This window comes from Galeopterus variegatus, unplaced genomic scaffold (assembly GCF_000696425.1).
Source record: "Galeopterus variegatus unplaced genomic scaffold, G_variegatus-3.0.2 Scaffold5750, whole genome shotgun sequence".
NCBI classification, from domain to species: domain Eukaryota; kingdom Metazoa; phylum Chordata; class Mammalia; order Dermoptera; family Cynocephalidae; genus Galeopterus; species Galeopterus variegatus.
The window spans coordinates 42811-57009 of NW_007731861.1; the positions used below are offsets into that span (position 1 = coordinate 42811).

General features: G+C 37.8%; 1 protein-coding gene across 1 annotated transcript in view; it reads right to left on the reverse strand.

The window, feature by feature from the left end:
• The window catches only part of PALMD (palmdelphin), a 59346-nt gene that overhangs the window by 21105 nt on the left and 24042 nt on the right, over positions 1 to 14199 (reverse strand). Inside the window, exons 2-3 of the mRNA XM_008589910.1 lie at positions 13244 to 13324; positions 7363 to 7487 (exon numbers count right to left, since the gene is read on the reverse strand). Coding sequence (XP_008588132.1) covers positions 7363 to 7487; positions 13244 to 13324 — 206 coding nt within the window. The remainder of the gene's footprint in view (positions 1 to 7362; positions 7488 to 13243; positions 13325 to 14199) is intronic.

Sequence of the window (14199 nt, forward strand, 5' to 3'; positions counted from 1 at the left end):
AGAAACGCGAGTCAGTAAGGGGATATGAACCTTTGACCTTGTCTCCCTGGCTACCTTGCTATAAGACTACATTTCCCAGTCTCCTTTGCATTTTTATGGTGCCATGTGACTAAATTCTGGCTAGTAGGCTATTAGCAGAAGTGACCTCTGCACCATTCAGGTCATACCCTTAAAATAGAGCTGTTTGCCCTCCATTTATCTTCTCCTTCTTTAACTGGAATGCGGATGTGCTTGTAAGCTGGCTTTGACCATAGAGCCAAGGGCATCCCTTTGAGGTAATAAAGCAGCAAGACAGAAAGAAATAGGGTCTCTGGATAATCTCGTGTAACTTGCCACTACCCTCCTCTTGAATGTCTACCAGTTAATAATACATTATTCACTATGCTCACCGTACTGTTCAACAGAACACCAGAAATGATTCCTCTAGCCTAACTGCAACTTTGGACCCATTTACCAACATCTCCCATGTGTGAGAGAAATGAACTCTTTCTTCTTATTTTCTTTAAGGCCCTGCTCTTCAGGACTCTTTCAAAACAACAAAACCAGTGTGCTAACTATTGTACGATTTCATGGGGGATGAGTCGTAGTGTGAGGTTTTTCATAATTTTTCTTTATTGATTTGCTGAATTACTCATTACTATCATGCATTTCAGGTAGTTAACTAGCAGAAAAATTAATCAGCCTTTGCTCTTAGTGGTTAAAGAATTTATATGTTTCTAAATGGTGTATCAAATCTGACGCAGTTTGTGTTGGCAGCCAGATAATATTGAAAGGCTAAGGTTTGCCATGAAAAAAGAAAGGTATTTTATTTTTTTAATCATAGCTCATCTAAATGGATAGCTCTGGAAACTGATGACTTTAGTCAGGTAATCTTGACTGCAATGTGTTAGTCATATGTAATGGGCAGATAAGTTATTACTAATAGATCAAAGATTAAAGCTATTTTATCTTTATAGACAATTTGACCAACGGTAATGCCAAACTATATTTTTTCAGTATAATTGAGGGTATGTAATCTGGTCAAAGATGAGTTTTTAAAATTTATTTTTTAAAGTTGGGATCCAAAAAATTTCATAAAACAGTTAACAAACCTATATTAAGGACCTAGTACATGTTAGACATATTGTTTTTTTTCACCAAACTGAAATAAAAGCATATCAAAAAAGATGAAGAATACTTCTATGCACAGACCTGTGGGAAAGAGCAAGCATTGCCTTAGAATCAGCCATTGTCAAAGAGCATGTGTCTAATAAGGAAAATCTAACCCACCAAACTGAAATAAAAGCATATCAAAAAAGATGAAGAATACTTCTATGCACAGACCTGTGGGAAAGAACAAGCATTGCCTTAGAATCAGCCATTGTCAAAGAGCATGTGTCTAATAAGGAAAATCTAACCTACTAGTGCAAACAATCACATGCTACGGTAAGCATGCCAGAGAATTAAAGGGCATTTGGCATACAGCAAACACTAAGTTTGCCCAGAGCCAGATCTGTTGCCTCTAATCCTCAGCATTTAAGAATAGGACACGCAATACAATGCAGCAGCTTTAAGATAACTAGAAGCAGAGAGCCGACACAGCAATGACGCTGAAACAAGTGCCAGTCTGCTCCGATGACTGGGAACAGAGCAGATGTTTAGAAAGCTGAATAATTTATAATTACACGTAAATAACTTTTGCAGGGGTGATTCTCATCTTCTAATATAACTCTGTAAATATTAACAATTATTTTATGGGCAGATGATACTATCATGATTTGAAACCGTGTCAGCAACTGTCATGTACATTGCATGCAAATGTAATTTTCAAGTGAATGCAAGTAAACATACATCCTGGAGGTTGGTAGGGTATGGAGAATTGGTTAGTTATGGGCCTCTCAAATGCTCTGGCAGGAGAGAAGGTGGGTGGGTGACTTTTAATTAGAATCTTGTAGTACACACCATTTCATAGGAGCTAAATAACTGTAATAATAATTCAATTTGACCTCTACCCATGTGTTATGAGTTTCCCAAGAGACCTTCAACTACTGTTGTATCAAGGACATGGCAAGTTAACTGAACATGAGCTTATCCACGATTCTGAAAAGCTTTTTTTTCCCTTAAAAAAAATGTTCTAGAGAAAAATATTTCTAGTGAATAAACCACTTGTGCCCATATGATGAAGTGGCAAAACATATTCAATAATGTATGCAACCATTGGCTCTCTCCACTCAGAAATAATTGCTGGCTCTGTGCCTTGCAACCTGTAACATTTATCCCTAACAATTCTATTTTCTGTCCACTTCATTTTTGCTTTGCATCTTAGTGTTAATTGTCATATTCAATATCAAGAACAGGACTCTATTATTTGAAGACTAACACATAAAAATTCCAACCCTAATGGAATATAGAATAACCAACAAGGAGCAGTTAACCTGAGGTGGGGACATTTGCCCTCTCGCAGACAAAAGATGCATTGCAAGGGTAGGGCGTGGATGTATTCCGAGCTGGTAAAGTTAGTCACAGGGGACTGTCCCGGGAAATGGAGAAACTGAGGCCCTAGGGCAGCACAGATCCTTTCTCTGATACAAAGAGTCTTTGCCCTTGAACATTCTTTATGATCAAGACCTGGAGGATGAATTCCTGAAACTAATTCACCTTTCACTTTCTGGATTGTTTAGTTACTCCTTTGTTCTGTCTTTACTCATGCCAACACAGCCAAAAATCCATGACATCCCCGCTAATGGTCTTAAATTTGTGTTTCACAGTATTGAATATTATTTTGAATGAGAAAATTAATGAATTAATGTCAAAGCACTTTGAAAAGTTAAAGGATATAAAGAGAGGTAAACACAGATATAAATTTGCTTTGCGGAGCTTATGATTCTGAAATCTTCTCCAGAAAACCAATAGGAGAGAAGGACCCAGCATGTGAATGACAAGTTGCCGGGGGTGTATCTCCTTTGGAGACTTCCTGGGGGTGCTTGAGGTGTTGTTCTGGGTGTGGTCTATTGGACAGAGTAAAGCAACAGAAGTGCCAGAATAGGATTTTTAAATCAGCCTATAAATTTTTGCACATGGATGTCTCGACCGAGAAGTCAGTGCACCTGTGCCTACAATCAGGCAGTTAATGGTTCAGTGGTTGCAGTAAGAGCCGGCTCGTTTGGGAGGCAAATTGAAACTGTACTTAAGCAAAGTATTCAGAAGGAAATGTACAATATAGCTTTCCGCCTGGGAACATTTCTTCCTAAGGCATTAATCAGAGCACGAAGCAAAATAGTCAATAATATTGTTGCAAAGCTAAGAATGTGACTCAGGGAAAAACCATGGAAACCCACTTATTTTCTGAAATGTTGGTTCTTTCTGCAAGAATAGATGAGAGGATGAATAAGCAGACATGCTTTACTTAAAGGGTATGTATGAGTCAGGGGACCCTCAGTGTTTTTAATATGTTGAGTATTTAGGTGAACATCTATGTAAAGTATAGACATTAGACATATAGACATGCATATAAGAGTGAAATGATAGCATGATTGGAAACAAAAATGCTATAAAAGGGGACAGTTTACAAGATTTAACTTCTGTGAATTTTTTCTGCGGGATCTAAGGCACAATTTTATTTTTATGATTAGTACTTTTAATTAGGTTTAAAATCCTGGCTCAACTTTTTAGCTGTATGACTTGGGGTAAATCAATCTCTATAAATGTCAATTTTTCTCACCTGTTAAATGTTAACTACCTCATAGGGTGGTTGTGAGAATTCAATGAAATAATATATATAAAGTGTTTAGCACAGTGCCTGGTCCATAGCAAATGTCTTATAAAAATTAACCCCTCTTAGCATTTTTGTCTTTAAGGCATAGAGAAAATTCATCAATTATTTCCAAATAGAAAGAATCCTAGTTGGGAGGTATTCTCAGTTTACTCAAAGAAAAATATTCTTTGTAATAACATAAAGAAGTGAGAGATCTTGGCCCCAAAATAAAAACATCTGAATAAAGGTCCAAGCAGTGTCCTTCTTTTAGTTATTTTTGACTTTTAATGAGAAATGGTATGTAATATGTTTTGAACACTCACCATGTGTCAGGTGCTCTGGAAAATGGTTTATTTCCAGCAGTCCTGTGAAGTGGCCTTAATTGTCCCACTATTACAGGCAAGGAAACCGAGGCCCAAAGAAATGAAAGAGCGTGGCCAAGCTTATGCACCATGGTCAGAAGAACAGAGATTTGAAAGCCAAAGGCTGTGCTCTTTCAGTTCATCTCACAAAACCGTGGAAGGAGAACGAATGAAAACTTCATGGGCAAAGTCTGGCCCTGCTACAGACTCTGAGGTAAAGCAACATTTCTATTTCAATATTCCCATTAAAACCTTATCCTCTAACTGAGCAGCCCACCAGAAATGGCACATGTCATCCCCGAGCAGGCACCTAAGTCAAGTGATAAATCGTATTCCAATTTGGGTTGATATTCCTGCTTAGTAAGGAGGATGGCTCTGCCTAGTTCAACTTCATCAGTTAGCGCGATTACTATTCAGAGCTAACACGATATTGTACTGATTTAACTGGCAATAAAAGCTTCTTAAGCACTGTGGGTAGTAGTTTAGGAGAAAGATTGAATTTAAAAACATGCACCTTATTATTTAGCAGCTTTAGAAACATCTGAGAAGAAAATGTTCAGTTAGCAGGTAAAGCTGCTTTGGCAACGTGATTTCTATAATGCTGGGCAGTGCGGAGGCTGCTTAATACAGACAAGGCACAGATATTTTTGTCTTTGTATGTTGCTTCAGAACATTCTGTTTCTTGCACGTTTTTAACCAAATAACATGCCTTTATGGGCCACAAGGATGCAAATTCTTTACTAATTCTTTGCAAATACATCTTTTTAGGGCCGTTTCTTAAACAAAGCAGTTTGCTGATTATTAGAGATAGTACTTGTCTGTGTTAGGTATTTTGCTATTTCCAGAATATTTATATCTACAGCTCTTTCATTTTCCAGTTGGAGACCACTGAACCTGGCTTGCTTTGGGACACATGCCTACATTTTACTGGCTCTGTGACCTTAATTAAGTACCTTATCTTCCCTGAGCCTATTTCTTCATCTATGAAATGGAGGTGTTCATGCTTTCTTTTTAGGATTGCTGTGAGTTATTAAATGACTTAATGTAAGTTTAAGTGCTTTGTAATTTGCACAAGGTCCTTGTGAAACATCAGTGTTATTATTTATATTGGGAACTAAAATCATTTGGTGATCTGTTCATAAAGGAGTATTGATGGGTTAATCACATCCTAAAGATCTAAAATAAAGTTGTACAGAGATGCTAGAAATTTGCTAATGAACAGACATGCAGTTGGTAATATAACAAAGAGAACTGAAGGACATGGAAGAAGATACCAAGTGTGGGAGGAGCTTTTTGGAGAAAGGAAAGCAAAGGAACAGAACATGCTTCAAAGACTTCCTGTAAGAGATAATGCCTTTCCAGGCCACAGTGGTTTCTGTGTGCCATCATTTTAAAGGCAGTGTAGGGTAGTCAACTGAGTCAGTGCCTGATCCGCCACTTCCCAGTTGTATGAATTCTTTAATCTCTGCAAAAAGTGAAGATTATAATACCTACTACCTACCTCACAGGGTTATAAAGATTAAATAAGAGAATGTATGTAAGGTGCCTGGTGTACACATGGCTCATTAAATATCCCCTCCTCCTCCTCCTTTTTAATTTTTGGTCAGACAGGAGCTCTAACTAGACAAGCCATTATCAGCACTATTAGAAGATTGTGTGCTTTTCAGAGCATTCAGGCAAGATCTAAAAGCAATCAGTAGAGTCCTAGTAAATACTCTGGGATTACTCAGAATGCCGCCCAAACTTGTTAATGGAGTTTGAGTAGATGTAACCACTTCAATTATCTTTAGGTGCAGAGAAAGTTGTAGATGTACAGTATGTGGAAAAACTCTAAAAGGAAGTTCTGAGGGGAAGCAAGAAGGTGTCTGTGCAGTGAAAATGTTTACAGGGATGAAATTCAGGACTCCTTCAGAGATAAGTGTTCTGTGTTGAATGAAAAGTAATCATCAGGTTAAGCTGAACTCTTGGTAAGAAGCTCTTGCTAAGGGATGCCTTACAAAGAATTGAGTTTTCCAAACTGGAGAGTTGAGTTATTGGGTTATTTTAAAAGTGTTTATAATCTACTGTTTGGAAGCACTTCATATCTTTTAGCAAACACCTGATGGGTTTATAAAAATAAAAATTTCAATACTATAACCTTTTAATTTAAAAAACATCTAAATAAGGATGAGCAGACAATGATTTTTAGCTATTAAATATGCAACTGCATGTAAATTAAACAAGTAAAATGGAAGTCATTTGAAAATGAAAGCTTTTTTCCATGCTGCAAACTGTAGGCCTAATGTGATTTGTTTGTATAGTGTGGTGGGTATGGACAGAATGTGGTCATAGCACAGCTACCGAACACTTTTGTCTTCTAGGTCTTTCCTATAGTCTTCACTAAATATAGTGAATTAAAGTGAGAGAGGTTTTGAATGTTGTTTGTATTTCAAAGATGGGTAGACTTTAAATTACTGTCATGATTATACCACAAGAAATTTTCTTTTTTCCATGTGTAGGTTAGAAAATGATTCTGACCTTTCCCATATCTGTTTCTTCCATGCTATCTTCTGTTTTTGGTGATGATACTAAGAATCTCATCTTATAATTAAGCATTCCACTTTTTTCATGTCCATCACCTCATTTTAAGCCAAGGTACTTTGCAAACTTTACTTATTACATCAGAAGTTTCCTGACTGTGCAGATTGTGCATTATGGATAGGAGGAAAGGACATCGAGAAACGAGGTAAACACCTATGACCAAATAATCAAAGAGGAAGAAGAGGGAAAATGTTAGTGGAGTATCCCTATGGCATCTTCTCTTCCAAAGTATCATGGCTGTGACTGGGGAGGGCCTAGGAGAGGTGTGATGGAGGGACAGTCACCTGTCCTAAGGTGAGAGTGGGAGCTGGGCTGTGAAGCAGGACTGTTTTTTGTGAACCTTCCTTGTGCATAGGTAGGTGCTAGCAGTTTAGCACATATATTTTTAAATCTGCTCTACAACATTAAAAGATAGGAATTATTATTATGATTTTGTAGAAAATAGGCTTAGAGAGGTATGGGTAAGTCATCAACATACATTTAAATAATAGACCTACTATTGCTACGTTAAGGTGATGTTTCTAGTAAAATTTCTATTGTTGCTTTCCGGTTGTTTTACTAGTCTTTTTCAGAAATTGAAATGGAAGATCTGACCGTGCCCCTGAAAGTGAGAACGGCTCTTCTATGTACAACACAGGAGAAAGCCAAAATAAAAGTAGTAGTGGATCATCTCAGTGAGAACCAGACCTGAGAATACTTTGTTCCAGAACCTGGATCTGGTGCTGGTCTTGCTGATTTTGCTTCTTCATCTCCTCCTGTTCTTTTCCGCTGCTGATTCCGTCTAGAAGCCATTTCTCCCTCAAGGCCTTTTTCTGATAACAGGAAACAAAGATATGATCTTGTATCAGTCAACAATCCAAAATCTCTTACTGCTTTTAAGTCCTATGAATTTCAATAATGGGCATATTTTTTTTTTTTTTTTTTTTTTCTTTTTCCGTGTCCAGCAACAGATCGCAACCCTCAGTGTCGCCCCCGTACCGGACCGGGACCGGCAACGGGATCGCAACCCTCGGTGTTGCCCCCGTGCCTCGCTCAGCCAGTGAGCGGGAACCGGTCTGTATGTGGGATCCGAACCCTCGGCAGGAGCGCCTCCGCGCTTCCCAAGCGGCGCACTAGCGCAGTGTGCCACCGGGCCGGCCCCTATAATGGGCATATTAAAGAAGTATTTTCTCTCATTGCTTTACCTCAATAAATCTGCTGTTTTCCTCCTTTGCAACTTTGTTGACCCCCTTCCAAAGCCAGTTTTTATGTATCTAAATCCTATTTATTCTTCAAGATCTAGTTCAGGCAGCTCCTTATCTGTGAAGATCCCTCACCTCCACACCCCCTGGAGTCAAATCTTCATCCTCAGAGAACTCTCTTCCTTCAGAATCATGCACTGTATGTTAATCGCAGTCATATAGGGACCTAACAATGTGATGTCTTCACTGTTACTTATTTGGGTGAAGGATCTGTATCTTATGTCCTTAAAAAAGTTAAGAGCTCTTTAAAGCCATTTTGATACTCTCTCCAGTGACAGCATATAACTGCTCCAAAAAAGTCTTTGTGGGATTAATTGGAGTGGTGGACAAAACAGAAGGTTGCTGTTGTATCTTAAACTAATTTAATGTTAGTCTTCGGCTGTGTAGTAGACATTTATTATTAAACTAACATTAAATGTGGTAGACATTTCATGTTAGTCTTAGGCTATGTGGTAGACAGCAACCCTTCCTTGGGTAATCTCTCTGGTTCTAGATACCCTTAAATTTTGTTCTCTACTATCAATAATATGATGAAGGAAATTCACCAGTCTCTCTGAACATTGATGACTTGAATTTGTGTCAACTTTAGTAACATAAAAAAGACTTTCATTTCATCATATGGAAAAAAAATACTCTTGAATTTGCTGGAAAGAATTAAATTTTTGGACCTAGGCTAAGAAGACTTAAAACAAGTGAAAAAGACCTGTAAATTTTGGAGGGGCTTTAGTATCTCATGTAGAAACTGTCAGATATATGGTTATTTTCATGGAGTGTGAGTTTCTCCTCTTCTTCCTGGAGAAAAGGGTTGTCATTATGTATCCAATCTACCACTATAAATTATTTATTCACTTATTCATTGGTGATTATTCACTGGGGATATACTATGTCTAAAATGGTGAAGAGAGGATGGAAACTTTATTTTCTAGAGCTTCTTTCTCCTATAATTAAAATGAGAGCAGGTAAGAAGAATTTTGTGTCTTTTTTTTTTAAAGGATGCTAGAATTAATACCACTGGGATATAAATATCTCTGAATTAAAACATCTCAAAATTAAGCTTGGTTGTGCTAGGTAATTACCAAAGGATGGTTATTTTAAGGCAATGGCTTTCAAACCATTTTTTAAAAAAACAATATTACACTGATTACAAATAAAAATATTATATGGAACAATAGCTTGGAGAACAAATAAAATCAAATCAGGACTTACACAGTTGAAGCACTGAGGGGGCCTGGAAGCTTATAGATGCACAGAACATGGACTGAAAACCACTAGATTAAGTGAATAACATCCTCTCCCAGATCATCATATTTGCGTTGGCTTTTCAGAGTCTTAAGCAGTTGTATGTGGACAACACACACCATAAGAGAAAATGGTATTATCGCACCCTGTGGCCAGAGATTCTTTCCCCCAATGTTATCTAAACAATTTATTATAGCTATTTTGCTGTTTGCAAAAATGTTTGGCCACAGACCCCATAAACATTATTAATATGGCTCAAGATTTAGCTCCTGAGGTCAAAGGTACCTGGTAATGAAAGGTAATGAAACTCTGAATACATCAGCATTTTAAGAATTTACCTTTATTTTAATTTATTTTTATTTAATGGAATTTGAAGGTAGCTAATGCGTAGTGAGGACAGATGAAACCTATTGAAGTAAGTTATAATACTTAGAAAGCACCTGTAAGGATAGTTCCAGTCAATTGCACACATTTCTCTGTAAGAAACACTCAGATGAGATGGTCATTTGAGGCTGAGTTACAGAGGGCTGAGAATGATTCTTGTGACATGATTAGGTTAACTTGGGGCTACATTCTTGCTGCTTAGTCTGGTTAGGAATAAGAATAATTTTAACTTTAGTCTTATAAAACTTTGTTCATACTTCACAAATGGTCATTTACCCCTGGTGGAGAACTCTTTGAAGTTAAATATAAAATATACAATTTCGATGTGCAATCAAAATGGTTTGGTACGATCACGCACTGTAGTAATCAAAACACAGTTATTTTGCTTTTATGTCACAGTTGAGACTTGTGCTTTAATTTATGAGGTTCAAGGATATAATAAAATTTATTTCGCAACACTGAAATTCAGAATCAAAAGCCATATGAACTAAATGATAATATAACTGACATGCAGGTGATAGAAGATCTTTTGGCAGTTTTTTTAGGGAAATGTTCTCCTGAAGTATTTCTACATTCTATCCAGCATTTTAATTCTATTCCTAGACTTTAGGGATACATTAGTTTTTTTATACCGTAAATTGAATGGACTAAAAGAAAAAAAACATTTTCTAGGTTGAGCATATTTTGTGTTTCCTGGTGGCATGAGATTGTGTTCAGATTACTAGGCAGGAAGATCCATTGTGTACAAATCTCAAAATCGTCTGAATATTAGAATGTTAATAATGTTCCCAGAAATTCCCTTGCTAGCATGTCATGGGTAGATCATCAGGTTCTGGCGCTAAAGAATATGAGTGAGTCACTACAACTGTTTTGTTTTTTGTTTGTTTTTTGGTGGCTGCCAAGTGCGAGGATCTGTTTTTTTGTTTTGTTTTGTTTTTCCAGCTGGCTGGTACGGGGATCGAACCCTGGACCTTGGTGACTACAACTATTTTAAAAGGTGTGTGTACTGACGCTGGAGGCACACTTTGTAATTGTTTAATATGTGCTGTTGAAGTGTAATGAAATAGTTTGCAATTGGGAAAGTGGTGAGAATAGTCATGGGAACCACGAAAAACAGATGAAGAAGAAGAAAAGAGACAGGTTTGTGACTACAGAGGCCAACAGAGCTTTCCTGACTTGGTGAACATACTGTAGACTTGATTTTTAACATACTTTTGCACATTTTTGAACCCCATTTTGGAATTATGCCTCGTTGCTTTTTGGTATAGCCAGCTATTTTCTGCAAACTTGGAAGAATGTTCTCTATTGAAACACTTGCTCTTTTCTCTATGTCCCCTTTGCAGCTTATGTCTCCCATATAGTGTGTTCATCACAGGATAAATGCCATTATAAGTTTGTGTGTCAGTTACCATTTTAAGGGCACAGGCCAGGTTTTATTTATTTTATATTCTTAGTATCCAGCTTAGTACCTTGCACATAATAGGTGCTTAATAAATGTTTATTGGCTGAAAGGCCCTACGTACACTCATATAAATTCTACTCATCAGTTAAGACTCAGCTTAAATTCCACACCTTTAATAGTGCCTTCTATGGTCACCTCAGATTAAAGAATTAATACTTGTACTCTAAATATAAAAACTATCATTTATCTTGTCTAATTCAATCTTAAAATTCTCAAGTTAGGAAAAAATTATTTCCTCCTCCTTCCTCCGTCCTTCCCACACACAACTCTTTGGCCCGGTGCACAGCTTGTGCAAGTGGATAGTACCTTTGTGCAGAGAAAATGAAAACCCCTTCCTTCGGGTACAAGCAGCCCTGGGCTAGAGTGCATGTCTGGCAAGGGAGTTTGGGCAGGATCTCAGCACCCCCATTTTGGATACCTTTGTGCAGTACACAATCTGCACAGCTGTGTGCAGCAGTCCCAAGCATGATAAATGTTTCGATTAGATTGGATTAGAAGTGGCCCCCTGGGTTCCAGAAAGCAAATCAATAGGGGAAGATCATGTATTATTTTCTGGACTGTTTTTGGCAAGTACTGAAATGAGGTGTCATCTCAGAAATGAACATTCAGTGAGTCAGGCTTTTCCTATGTGAAACTTACTTCCTAGAATGAACTTAGGGGATTTTTAAACCTTTTCTTCTATTGAGAGCTCTATTGTTATTTGGCTACCCATTCTTCAAGGATACCAATTGCTAAATGCTGGAGAGCTATCAGTTTGCTTAGAAGCAGGACAAGGTTCACTATGAGATCCAAATTGTGTGTAAATTGTGTGTGTGTCTATGAGAGAGAGAGAGAGAGAGAAAGAGAGAGAGAGAGAGAGAACCCGCACAGGCTCTGTTTTGGATTTAGAAATGGCCTATCTCAAAAATTGTTCTAGATTTGACTCATGACTTCATTTGAATTGCACTGAAATAACCTGATAAAATTTGTAATAGTTCATTGATTTTCTGGTAGTACACAGTGTATTTCTTGAGTATGTCTACTACTCATGTAAATTCAAGGTGACATATTGTAAGGATAGCAGGCTTTGAAACTATCCATTAGACATTGGAAATGTCACCCTGCATAGGAGCGAAGAAGCAAACAGAATCCAGAGAACTAAGGCTAATTGGAATCTTAAAATTATGTTTCTTTTCAGAGGTGGTTACTTGTTGCATTAGAAAAATGGATTTAGGGCCGGCCCGGTGGCGCACTGGAGAGTGCACCGCCTGGGAGCGCCGTGGCGCTCCCGCTGAGGGTTCGGATCCCATGTGGAGACCAGTTCCCGCTCACTGGTTGAGCGCGGTGCGGGCGCAACACCAAGGGTTGCGATCCTGTTGCCGGTCCCCGGTGCGGGCGCGACACCGAGGGTTGTGATCCCGTTACCGGTCAGTAAAAAAAAAAAAAGACAAAAAGGAAAAAAAAAAAAGAAAAAAAAAAAAAGAAAAATGGATTTAGCTGCATGTAGCAAGTTCAAAGTAAGTTTGTAGACCCCATGGAAACAGCAGTGTTTCATTGAGGGGATTCATTAAATCTATTGATAGCAGCCCTGCCAGATAAGTAGTTTCCTGCTTGGGCCTGTTCACAAGAAGCTCCTGTTTGTCATTTGCTTGCATCCTGTGACTAAGCTACATAATAAAATGTTGAAACTCAGTGTGCTTTAATTACAACATGACCACGCCCAGTGAAAGATGTAAAGTCTGATTTGAAAAATGGAGGTTTATTTCTGGTAATGATCTCATAGTCTGTCAAAACAAACAAAACCCAAACCATACTCAGACAACATTGGGTTCATTGCATTGAGCGTTTAAATACAAGCATCCCTGACCAGGCCAGACACTGCTCTGCACTCCCCGGGAATAGCTGGCCTTTCATTGATTTCAAAAGGAACTTCCTAGCTGGACCCACTCCCTAGGGATGTTAAGCAACACTGTACTCAGGGCCCAATTCCCAAGGCTGAATTCTCAAGGTTACCCAACAAAATTAGGAAACTCACTAGTAAATGATAAAAGTAATAAAACCATGTTTTCAACTTCCCATGTTTGCCTTAAGGTACTAATCTCACGTGCAAATATTACTAACTTGTTGGCCTGCCCTATGGTTATTAGAGTGTTGGTAAAACTATGCTAGAATTTTTTTCTTTTCTAAAGCATCTTTACTACTGAAATTTGAGTGCCTTTAGGATTTCGAATGCAAAATTGTTGAAATTAAAGTCATAAGTTACCTTCAAATGCTGGTGCTTTAGTTTTTCTTCCTCTATTTTCAGACGCTTCTGTGAGATTTCTTCCTGTATTTTTCTTTTATCCTGAAATAAAAAGGTTTCAGCATAATTTATTTTAAAAATTTGATTGACTATGCTTCCTTGAGGCAGTTGTCATTATCTGAATGGCTGGCCAGCCATAGGCTCTTGGCATTGCTATAAGCTGCTTTGAAAACTCACATTTCAAAGCAAAGGAGAGCAAATTGAGACAGTCAGAGCATTTTGCTTATGGAAACAATATGAAAAGGTGTTTTTTCAGAGAGAATTTAAGATTATTTTAATGTCTTTCCTTCCCCACTCCTCTTTTCTTTTTTCCCCATCACTCTAGCAAGATTGACCTACTGGGTGATGCAATAGAACAAGTGGATTTAAGGAGGGATTTTTGCAATAGGCATGAAGAAACATTGTGAGAAGAGACACTATTCCTGGCACAGTGTTGAAGAAGCTGATGGGTAAAAGGCCTGCCTGCTTATGTGCAAAAACAGGACAGCCTATGGATCATTAGAAAACTAGGAAGCTAGAATGTGGGACTGTCTCCTTCCAATGGGAAGATACAGAAAAAGAGTTCAGCCAATCTTCTTAACACTAACAGGACTTTTAGCTAAGCTAAAAAAATTTATGGAAAGATATTATATACTTTAGTAAGTTTAAAGTATATTACCTCAAAAAACCAGAAAGCATAACTATTAATACAGAGAGGTTGTACTTTTTAGAAAATATAGTATATATATATAAGCATACAGCCTGGATTTGATTTCTGGCTCCTCCATGTGCTAGCTCCGTGCCTTTGGACAAAATCTTTAACTTCTCTGTGCCTCAGTAACCTCATCTGTAAAATGGGGATACTAAAAGTATGTGATAAGATATCATCATAAGATGTGAGCATTAAATGAGCTAATATATGAGAGTACTTCAAAAAA